The 12,004-nt window shown below is 39.5% G+C and overlaps 1 protein-coding gene across 1 annotated transcript in view; it reads left to right on the top strand.

The window, feature by feature from the left end:
- KLF12 (KLF transcription factor 12) overlaps positions 1 to 12,004 on the top strand; it is a 228,388-nt gene that overhangs the window by 80,384 nt on the left and 136,000 nt on the right. Inside the window, exon 3 of the mRNA XM_066545072.1 lies at positions 6,632 to 6,721. Coding sequence (XP_066401169.1) covers positions 6,632 to 6,721 — 90 coding nt within the window. The remainder of the gene's footprint in view (positions 1 to 6,631; positions 6,722 to 12,004) is intronic.

Raw genomic sequence — 12,004 nt, 5'->3', positions numbered from 1 at the left:
AGCACTAAAACTGGTGGGACAGCAGAGCTGATGTAAAGGGATTTTAAGCCATCAAAGCTGAAGGGTTGCATGCTGAGTTTGAGAAATAGCAGATTGGCCTCTAGTTGCCAATGCACTTGATGATCCTCTGTCACCTGGAAGCTGCTCATGTCTCTTCAGTTCTATTTATATTCCCTAAAACTAACCTAAACCCAAGCTAATAAAAAAGATTTTAGCAGCAAAATTTGAGATCTCTGTTATCTTCACTGAGTATTGTCTCGACATGAAGTCTTTTCCTGGAGACAGATCTGTAAAAATATGTTGCAAATTACCGCATAGCTACATCCTTAGGGATTTGAGTACTTCATAATTTTGAAAGTCTGCTGTTTTCAAAACTAGTAATATTTTCTTCAAGAGATCTAGGCAGTGGACTAGGAATTGGAGAAACTTGTTTTGCATGTGCACATCTTTGTACTGGTGTGAGTGAGATACAGCTGCACAGGTCTGGTATTTCTAGCAAGGATCTGAGCTTGGGAGCATGTGCTGAGGGCCAACTCTGCATGTGCCTCAGGCACTGACAGCATCAAGTCACAGCCACTGTTGAGGTTTGGGCTCTACCTGGCAGGCACAATTGTAATAGGAGACCACACTCAGAATCCTTCCTAAAAAGCTTACAGCTGTGATGCCTCCCTGTTCACTGGATGCCTTGCAGTCTGTGTCCCTTCTCACCAAAAAAAATTAATGTGAATTGAAATGAACTAGAATCAACCCCACCCAGTTTCATATGAAAACAGTAAGAAGTGTAAAGCTTTACTTCATTTTTTTTTGCACAAATTGTTTTGGCTTTCCTTGAAGCATCAGTAAAGGCAAACTGTAGTTTCTGGTGAATTTGACTGAAAATTCAAGTTTGGAGTAAAATACAGAACTACCAGAATCTCTCCTTTCATTATGAACATTTCACACAGCTATGGATATAATTACATATGATGAAGATCTTATGGCAAGACATGGGCTGTTACCCCCAGTTCCCTGGCAGAACTCCCAGTTAAGTGATTCTCTTCTAGCCACATGAATATACTTTTTTAACTGGTATGTTTTATCTCAGACAGAACTGCATTAAAGTGAATAACAGATCTCATTGTATAGTGTATAAAGGTCTTAACAAAACTAAGTTAGTTGACAGGTTTCCTTGGCTTCCTTTCCCTATGAAGATTGTTATATTTGATAAGAGATGCTAATCCTTCATTTTTATATTATCCCTTGAAACTATGAGAAAAAAAAATTTCACATTTTGAAAAACCTACCTAGTCATACCATTAAAAGGTTCTACTTTACCTCAAGTGGATCACTTTACATTTTTTGTCTTGGTGTGTTATGCTGACTGTTGCTTTGATGAATAACTTTATTGTAGTAATGTAAGCAAAGAGAATAATATAAATTTGGGTATACTTGTTGGGAAAAATTAACAAGGTAATCTTATTCATAGGGCATATAACTGACATAGGTTACTTCATGGTTAGTTCAGTGATATTTCTAAGATGTCTGTATAAAAAAAGCAAGACTTAAAGCCCTGTGTTTATCAACTGTCAAGAACATTGTTATAATAAAAATTACCCCAAGAATATAATTATGAATTAGGAAATAATTGCAGGTACAGAAAACTTGTGTAAAAAAACCTGAAAATGAGGCAGGGGAAGTTTTGTGTCATAGCTTTGGGTCAGAAGGACTGCCTGAAAACTGTTCACGGCTCTTAGCTGTTCAAATGCACTCCCCTTAAGCTTGAAACTTTGTACTGTAAGCTTGAATGGTGAATTTGAGACTGCTCTTCCCTCAACTGATACTTCATTTCTCAAAATCAAAGAGTGTAATGTTAAAAGTTAAGTTTGTACAGAAAAGTAAAGGAATATTTGGAATGAAGCTGGGCCTGGGCAGAAGGAAGCTGGGGGTGGAGGTGCTTAGTTTTGTTTCTCTTTCTTTTCATCCAACTCTATTTGCAATACATTAATTTTCCCCAAATGAAGTCCATTTTGCTGGTGTCAGTACCCTATAAGTGATTTTCTTGTCATTATCTCATCTCCTGAGCTTTTCTATATTCTGTTCTTCCCTTGTGCTGTTGAGGGAGAGGAGGAATGTAGCAGTGGCTTGGATGGGTATAGCCATATGGTAGATGCCTAAGGTCAAGCCCACAAGAGTTTTGAAAACTGAGTTGTCAGCTGAACCTTTCAGGTCACCCTGGAAAAAAACAGAACCATCAATGTCTCTGTCTTACCAGTGTGCAACTCTGTTCACACTTCAGTGAGAACTAAGTTCTCTTCAGTGAGAAGAGTGAGACTGAGCCTTTCATTAGTGGCAGTAGTATGAAGCATCATCTGCCTTGCCTCTGTATTGCTTGTGTGTTCAGGACTGGAACAAGACGAGGAGACTTTCTTTCACAGGAATGTAAGTGTTTGTCAATCCATGCAGGAAATGTGAGGTTTGAGTTCTGGGTGCTCTGAAGCCTGAGCTCAGTGCTTGCTTTCTGGGGTTGCCAGGAGTAGGGCTTTAGTACTGAGCAGCTAGATGTGAAAATCTTGGAGAGGGAGAAAAACCTGTGATGTGGGGTGGGAATATCTGGTTTCTGTCATCTTATGCTTAGAAGAAATTATAAAGGGTGTTTAAAGGGGTGTCTTTGGTGGTGTCTCAGAACAGGAGGTCAGTTGTGGCATCAGATACTCTGGTTGTTAAAAGTTTGCAGTGTGTCCCAAAATGTATGGCTTGGTCAAGTGAAAAACTTGCCTACAGAACCTTAGCACTTCTTGTGAATGGCAAATGTCCTAATAGTGTAATTCATAATTAAATAAACACTAAAGGATGCTGAGGGACTTTGCGTCAGGATGAAATAATGAGATTTTGGGGCATCTTTTTCTTCCTCTAAAATAGTGAAAGATAATTTGATTAAGAGTTGCAATGGAAAGCTGTTTTCGTGAAGAAAATGCCAGTGATGGTTCTAGAGGTGCTGTGCTGAAAATGTAGGATTTTTAGGAGTGGGAGAGTCTGGTTATCAGCTGACTGCCACAGCTTCTCAGAAGAGCTTGTAAGCTTGAAAACTTATCTGTCTTGTGTAACAACTGCTCTAGTAGCAGTTGCCCATACAGGCCTGGGTATGATTTGTGTTTTTAATTAATATTTCAAGGGAATAAATGTCCAAAAGTGATTAGTGGCAGGTTCCAGCGGATGGCACTGAGAGCATTATCTCTTTTAGGATGAGTTACTCATCTGAGAGAACAGATGTTTTGGTAAGGTCATGCAGTGTTTGGCTTGATTGTCTGCCTGGTTGAGGACCTACATCTGCTGTGCATTTTACGAAGGTGGTAAAGGAGTCCACCAGGAGGGTTGAGGTGGGAGGCTAGAAAAGGAAGGACTGTCACACAAATTAAGGTACCCTTCACCTGAGAGATTTTGGGGGCTGGAAGTTAGCTACCACAGTTAATGAAGAAAATGAGTTTGCCTGAATAATGCATTGGCTCAATACATCACATCACCTGTCTCTGCCAGTGGGTCTCATGAGTGTCATCAGTTAATGTGAGCACTGGAGCAGCCTGGCCTCACTCTGGTGTGGATGCTCCATCTGCTTGCCTGACCTTGAAGGCTCCTGGAAGAGCTCAATTCGTATCTCCAGCCCCAGTGGGAGTAACTCAAGCCCCTTTGCCTTAAGTGACAGCCCACTCTGTGCAAACCTCAACAATTATACCTGGTTTGCTGCATGGCTTTGAAGATATTGTGGTGCAAGCACTGGCTATGGCAGGAGAGCACCATTTGGAAGGATCTGGGTGACTTTGGGCCGAATGTTCATCCCTGTGATCACACACAGACTGGATCTACTCGGCAGTGGCCTCTCAGGATGTGTCATACAATGTACTTCAATTTATAAATGCAGAAGAGATCAGATAGTTTGGAAATAATTTACTCCTGTGATTATTGCTCCTGTGAATTATAAATTACCCAAAAGGCAGAGCAGTTCGCAGCCAGAGTATTTGCTCTTCAGACCAGCACTCGAAAGGCTGCTTCTAAGAAATAAGATTTTTGGAGAACAAAAGGAGAAGAAAACACGATGAAAATTTAGTTAAATGTAAATGTGTTAAATGGTACATGAACTAGTCAGGTTTTCATGATTTATCAGTTTTAAACTTCAAAGGCTCTGTTTAGCTTGCATTTTTAAAACTAATGAGTTTATCACAGCCAGTGGGGAAAAAATGGTTCAAGTATATCAGCTGTAAATTGGTACAAAGCACTAAAAGGGACATTAGCCTCTAATCAGATTCTAACAGTTCATTAAACCTGCCTTTCCTCCGTGGCACTTTGTCTTCCCCCCTCCTTCTGCCTGTGCCTCCTGTGTAAGCCAGCCTCGTCCCTTTGCTCAGGCGGGTAAAACTTCCTCAGGGACACGGTGCAGCATCAGCTCATCCTTCTTTGTCTATGAGCTAAACAGCCTAAGGGATGTTTGATGATGGTGTATTCCTGATCTTGCTGTAAAATTCAACTGTGCTGCCTATAAATCAAGAAAGCAGAGGGACCTCTCAACTTGCAAAATAGGCACTGGGGGAGCCAGGAATGCCACGGTGGCTTCTGCTCTTTATCCACCTCAAACCACAGCCAAACTGATGGGGCTCAGTGACACCTGAGATCTGCTGCTAATAAGTAAACAGTGCAGGGCCCTTGCTGGGGAGAAAGATGTAAAGCCAGGCACAATTTCATCCAGCTTCTTTGTGGCATCAGAGACCCTTCCTGTGTTTTTTCCAGCTTGTGCCTCAAACACTGAATAAAGATCAAGGTGCACAAAATAATTTGCTCAGCAAACATAGGAAGAACTTGTTTTTCTTCCCCTTCTTGTTGTGCCAGCTTTTAAAAGTACACTAGATGCACAGCAGTGGCATAGCATGAAGTGAGACATCTCAATAGCTTGACTGGTTTCCATTCTCACATGTTTGAATGCAGAGGTGTCCTGCTGAAAATTAGTTCTTCAGTCTGAAATTTTATAACTCTAAGCACTTAGAGCTTTTTGTGAATGATCTAAATCTACTTTTAAAGGAAAGAAATAGAGATTGCAGTTGCTTATCTGCTTCACCATCAGGCTTCTTCCAGTCCTGTAGTAAGTAACCACAGCCCTGGTGCTAAAATACACCAGGACTTAAAGTGAGGGTGACAGGGATTTTAAACAGGTCATTTGTTCTGCTTTTGGCAGCATGTTGGGCATATCAGTTTCCTTTTTCATCATGTTCTTTAAATTACAATAAAGGAGTATGCAAAAAATAAACAGTTTCTGCAGTATTTATATCCTGGAAAGTGGAGGTCCTGGGATGAGATGTATCAATTGGAAAAAAGAAACTGTTTAAAGTAGTTTAAGGTTTTAAAATGTACTTTTGGAATCTCCATTCCGACAGACCATTTTCCTTAAACTTCCACTGAAGCAACCATGATAAGGAACAGGGTTATGAATACATTCCTTATGAATAATGGCACCACGCAGTGCTGAATGCATCCACTGCCTGTGAAACACAGGGAAAGTGTGGTTTTTTTTCCATTCTCATGCAGTTAAAGGACTACGAGGTACCAGAGCAGAGGTGAGTTTCCAGTCTAGAGTCTTCCAGACAGGGCTGCGGATTAATAACTGACTGTGAATGAGTCACTTGTAGGTGAAGTGTGCATCAGTTACATTATTTGAAAAATGGGTGTGATGTCTCCAGATTTCTGTAGCACTGACCAAGGTGTCTGGATTTGTAAGCTCACATTCTAGGTTGAAGGATAAAATGGTTTTTATTCTCTCCATGTTATCCAGACTAAATGGCAGCTGAAGACACTTATTTTCAAACACCAGCCTTGAGCCTTGGCTGGAGTAGAAACTTGATTCAGGTTGAGATGCTGTTTGAATTGAAGGCACAAGAGAATTGTTTTGTATGTCCTCATAAACTGCTCTGGTAACAGCAGCAATGTTGATTCAGGGAACCACAGTTCTGCAAATCCTTTTTCAGCTGAAGCTCTCAGCATATAGTGCCCATAACTATATGGACAGTGCATGTTTTTAACTTGCTTTTTTATCTCTCTCAGAGATAATTTATTTTGTCTCAGAGGTGTGTGGAGATTTTCATTAGCAAATGCTGATAACTTTATAAGACAATGGTAAGAAATTTGAGCAATTGTGTGTTCATTTGTAATGTGTGTGCATACAGGCCTTCACTGTAACTTCTCTTGATAAAAGCTTTCTCTACCAGAAGTAAAAGTGTTTTGACTGAAATCAGCTATATCTAAGCATACTGCCAAAACCTTCAAACTGTTTGACACCACTGTTTTCCTTTTCAGTTCTAAAGCAAGGAATTAATATACGTGTACCTGTGTAATTAATTTCAAATTACAAAATAGTAATCGGAGATGATTTTTCCTCGTTGCTTATGAAGACTTAGTTCTCTTTTAAGGATAACTGAAAGAGTGATTTACTGTTTTAGCAGAAGTAGTAACTTGGTAGCTACTCTTTGAAATTACTATTACATCCTCCTCGTTAACTTCATTTCCACTGAAAGAAACATACTTCTACAGTATTGTAGAACTTAAACCAGTGAATTGAAAAAAGTGGTTTTTCCATAATTTTTTTATTAACCTTGTCCTTTTTTTGCCTTAGGACATCAGCGCCTTTGAGAACAGAATGTTAATGCTTGATGGGATGCCGGCAGTCAGAGTCAAAACAGAGCTGCTGGAATCTGAGCAAGGGGTAAGCAGAGGTTTGTGTGACCTCACTCTGGTAACCCTTCCCCAGCTTCTCTGTGGTTAGCTGTCCCTCCCATTTTCTTTTCTATGTTTTCCTTTATTTCTGCTGTTCTGGAACATATATTCTTGGGACTTGTACTGGTGAGCAACTAGTCTGATCTGCTGGGAGCACAGAACACAACTCTGCAGAACACTTACTGAAATCATCTGAGATAGCTGAGATGCTGTTGGTGTAATTTTACACCTATTAAAAAAAGTCGAGTTTAATTAAAAAAACAGGAAAAAAGAATAGCTTTCAGTAAAGGAAACCATATGTCTGGCAAGTCCATGTATGTATGTATGTATCTTTGTTGTTCTGCCTTCTTGAGATATTTGCCTTACTGCAATTGTTTAATCCTTTATATGCTCGTCCTGCTCCATTTTCTGTTTGTGGAAACCTTCTCTCCCTCTGGTGAAATGCACTTGTTTATCATTAAGATAAAGGACTAAGGCTGGTATCACATCAGCTGCTGGATGTGGTACAGACCATGAATTGGATTTCGATTTTTTATGCAGAACTTGGTGTTGGAGTGATAGCTTTTAGGAACATGGGAGGGTATTTTCTTGCAATGTGGTATCAATGATTGTAGATTACAGCAAGGATATCTGTTCTAGTGGATTTTTTTTTAATCATGAAACTTTGTTTCCTTGTGTACATGGTATGTTATTCCAGAGAGTCCAAGCCACTTTACTAATCTGAAGACAGATGCCTTCAACAAGCAGCCTAATAGAAGCAGCAATGCTATTGCCTTGTAGGGATGGGCTTTTGCCTAATTCTGTTACTTGGCTTCAGGATGACTAAATTTGAAATACTTGCAAGGAAATACCAGTTTTTCAGGGTGTTTTTGAGGCTTTAAGTTTGAGAGGAAGAAAAAGGCTGGCATTTGATCAAGTTCTTGCTCACCTCTGTCTTCTTGAGAGCAAGTACCCTCAGAAATTACTCCAATACGATGTAGTTTGTGGGAATGTAAAAATTTAACTATTATGTGAGCCACGATGATGATAAGATAGGATCCATTCATTTTTAATACCTTCTGGATGCTTTGCATTATGTCTTTTTATGTAAAAGAGACGTTTCTGTATAGTGTTTAGAAGACAAAGATTCCATTGCCGTTTGCCTTTGTTCAGTACAAAATGAATTCTGTGTATGATATATATTGCTGGGTCCTTTATGAAGAGTACTTCCTTTAGCCAACTGTGAGTTGTTTCTGGAAGACCTGCTTGGTATCTTAGGAACTGGAAGGAAATGAATAATCTATATAATTTTTTAATTTCCTTAGAGTTTTTTAATAAAATTTTATGGACTTCTGTATAAGCAGAAAATGATGTCACTTTTTCCCCCAGTGACTGAGCCATTGGACAAAGAGCTCGTTTGATTTTGAATTTTATGCACTTTAGTACTAATTAAGTAGTGTCTGGTCAAGAGTCTCTGGCACCTTTATGATTCTTCATTAGGGAACAATCAATAAATACAAAATGAATTCTCCAGTTCACTAACAGAGGAGCTGGCCGTTAGGATGGCAATTTTCCAGCAAACAGCTTAAACTCTAAAGAGAGCTGGTTGAAACAGATGTTTGGCATGTACTTCGGAGACTGCTTTGAATGTAGATGTTGGTATACATAACAGGGACAAGTGTTTGAAGGATGTGATTACCAAAATCAGCACGTGGAGCTATTTGGGAAGATGAATATCATAACTGGGAAGCATGGAGTGGGAACTAAAGTGTGATCCAAGTAGTAGGAGTTTGAAATTGTGGTGTCTGTCTGTGTTTTATAGCACCCAAAGTCCCTAGATTTGCACTTCCATCACAGCATATGTGTGTACAGGGAGATGCAACTTCTTGAAACTTTGGGAACTAGGATGGCATTTTGAGTCTTCTGAGCATAATGGCCAAAGCTTCATCACTTAAGAGCTGAACACCAGACAAACTTCCAATACTCAGAGGAAGACATTTGGGGTTTTTGCTGTTTTGGCTTGGTATCAGCTGCTGGCTCTAGGTTAGCTCTAGGTTTGCAAGGGCAGAAGTGAGACATGGGTTAAGGTTTATGTAAAAAAGGTTTCATCTGTGATTGGAGAATCATGAAGGCAATATCAGTTGTGGAGGAGGAAAACCAACAGGGTCTGGACCACCAGTGGCCCTTGACCAGGTTGGTGAGCATTGTCTATCAGACCAGAGAACACTGAGTTGTCATGCTTGCCCATGAGGCTTTAGGGTGCTATTGTCGTAGAAGTGCTACAGGACCACTTTGAGTTGTCTCCTGTTTAAGTCTGAGCCCATATTTCAAGTAAACATCTTCTTAATTTTAAAGAATTTTTTAAGGATATGTGCCTGTTCCTTGTAGGTATGTTGAATGCTTTTCTGCAGGACACATGAATATATCATCCAGAAAAGGTGTTTTCTCTGTAGTTGTGCCTTGGATAACTCTACCTTGTGATTCATAGCTTCCAAGGTGGGCTTCACACACAGAACCTTGCTGGGGGATTTTGGGTTTTGTCTGGCCATTTATGAATGCAGGACTGTGTTGCACACCCAGCTGGTCCTCCCTTGACCTATTTACTAAAGAAATAGAAAATACCCAGCTTAGAATTCTTGGTAAAGTAAAAAAGGATCATTCCAATAACTGGACAACATGGAAGTAAAAAAATCTCAGAGGGAACATTCCCACCTGCAGCACCAAAATGAAAGTTTTTATAGAAACAACACTAGCTTTTAACCTTGAGTTACTTTTTTCACTTACTTTTTCTTACGTACATGTGCCATGTGGCCATACACATTTCATTCATAAGAAATTCATCTTCCCTGTACTGCTCTGGGCAACTTGGTCTTCACCACGTTGTCTCTTGACTGTGTATGCTGGTAGTAGAAGTCATGCATGATGTAGATGAGAACCAGGACAGAGCAGATACTAGCACTTCTTGCTGTGTTTGGATACCAAGCTAGGTAATCAATCCATTATATTCCCTTGTTTCCTGTTTTAATTTGGAGACTTCAGTCTTTTTGCAAAAGAGGTTACGTATAATGTAAAATTCTTCTCTGCCATTTGTGCATGAGCTCCAAGATTTTTAACTTTTGTGTTACATGTTTTTTTTCACGATTGCTCTTTCGCTGTATTTGGGTGCTCCATCCAAACTTGGTCTGATACCCCTGGAAAGTTTTTTAAGTAGTTTTCTTAAAAGGTAGTCTCAGCCATTACACTGCACAAGTGTTACTTATCTAGAGCAAGTGAAGGTGAATTTATAATGCAATACTGCAGAAGGAATAAGCAAAGAAAGTGTAGTCCAGCTGAGATTTTAGGGTAGCCCTGGGAGAATGAAACGGTGTGAGGTACTCCTAGCTGCAAACCAGCCCAGTCTCTAGCTGAGTCTGAAAGGAAATTGAAGCTGACATTTCAGCTATGCCCCATGCACGAGGTCATTGGAGCCTGTGACTGGAGAAGAGGTGAGCAGGACTCTGGAACTGCAGCCTCTGTTGGTGTAGTGAAGACAAACCTTTACCAGCCCAGATTTAAGACACTGAGTTGAGGTTAGATCATTGTGGGAGACTAGGATTTAGGCAGTCTATAAGGTTGACATGCCTTATGAGATAGAGGTTACTAGTCAGATTTGGAACAAAGAGGTATTTACAAGGGAAATAGTTTTTTTTCTTTGCTTTGGAAAAACTTAAACCAGTTCTGCATTGTTTTACTGTCACCAATTTAGAGTAGTTTAATGCTTTTTAGAAGGCCATCAGCATTAGCAAGAACACATGCTTATTTTTCCAGTGAGCTACTGTCCTTAATTTTGCACAGGAGATTTAATGCAGTCTATTGTTGAAGGCTTCAGAAAGACACAGTGCTGCTTTAATGACTTTATCACAAATGAAAAAAAGACATTACATAAAAGATATCGCATCGCCCTTTAACAAGGCTTCATTATTATCTCCCCTACTGTGGAACAGGAGCTAGCATTGCTAATAAATTGGGAGAATTACTTTAGAAATATGAATTTGCTTATCATTTAATATCCTCCAGTGACCTACAACTTTAGATCTTTTGGGCTGCAGTGAAATCTTTCTCAGTTACCAGCGTCAAAAAAGGACATGAAGAAGAAGGTGGTCCTTCCCCAGGAGGTTGAAGGTGGGGTACTTGAGCAGGAAAAAAAAAATCTTCATTCTTTGTGCCAAAAACTATTCTGGGAGAAATACTTCTTATTGCAAAAATGTGTGGAAGCTGGATTAATAAAGACTGGGTGGAGAATTTATTAGCTGGTGGCTACTATTAAGAAGTTAGGGTGTATAGTGTTGACTGGCTTTAGTGTTGAGTCTGCTAGTCATTGCAGAATGTGGCCCAGTTTCTAAAAATTGGTAAATGTGTGCAACTTGGTGTTCAGTTGCACTTTTTCAAGTGTTTGCTGAGTTTGCCTGTAAGCTGTTGTTAAAAGGAGATATAAATGTGGGACTTAGATCCCCCAATCAATCTTCAAACTGAATGATGAACTGCTAATTTTCATCAGTCTTTTTGTTTCCAGATCTGCAGTCTCATCTGTTCTTTGCCTACATTTTGTTCTCTCAAATAATCACTGGGGGATTATATATCTTACTCTGAAGTCTCCTCCTAATTCTTCTTGATCTGTCTACATTCAAATCACTTATCATGACTGAATTATGAAAAGAAATTATTAAAATGACAAAACCCTTTAATAAGCCAATATTGTTCGGTGTCTTTCATAGCCAGCCAAATTATCTTCTTGTCTCCTATCTGAAAAATGCCATCCATCCTTACGTTGTTATATTCATAAACATGTTTTACCTCAGCCTGGGTAATCTGACATAAATCTCCTATTTTTAAAGATTTCCAAAAATACCAGTACCTATTCACATTCAGTTGAGAATAGTCTCAGTAACAAAGCTTACTCCATGGCTATATGGGGAGCTGTTTTGCAGTGGTTCATTCAGCTTGGGTACATTCTTTGTATTAGTAGAAGAAAGAGCACTTCTGATATTTGCTATTGTCATTTGTGAGTTTCTGCTTCATTCAATTACCTATTTGTTTTCAGAATTACTTAATGTTTAGCAAGACTGATTTGGGGAAACAAGTTGCATGTGGACAATGCACGTGTATCGATCTCTTCTGCAAAGGAAGCCCCTCTTGCTTTCTGTTGGTTTTCTTCATCTTGCAGTTGGCATCACTCAAGGAGTTAAGAGGTGTTAGAACCAGAGCTGGTACAATTCATTGGTTGCTTTGCAGTGCCATAAATGTAGAGCAGTCT

The sequence above is a fragment of the Molothrus aeneus genome, chromosome 2, assembly GCF_037042795.1.
Source record: "Molothrus aeneus isolate 106 chromosome 2, BPBGC_Maene_1.0, whole genome shotgun sequence".
Lineage (NCBI taxonomy): Eukaryota > Metazoa > Chordata > Aves > Passeriformes > Icteridae > Molothrus > Molothrus aeneus.
Note: the sequence above shows the minus strand (reverse complement) of the source record. Positions and strands in the feature narration are given on the sequence as shown.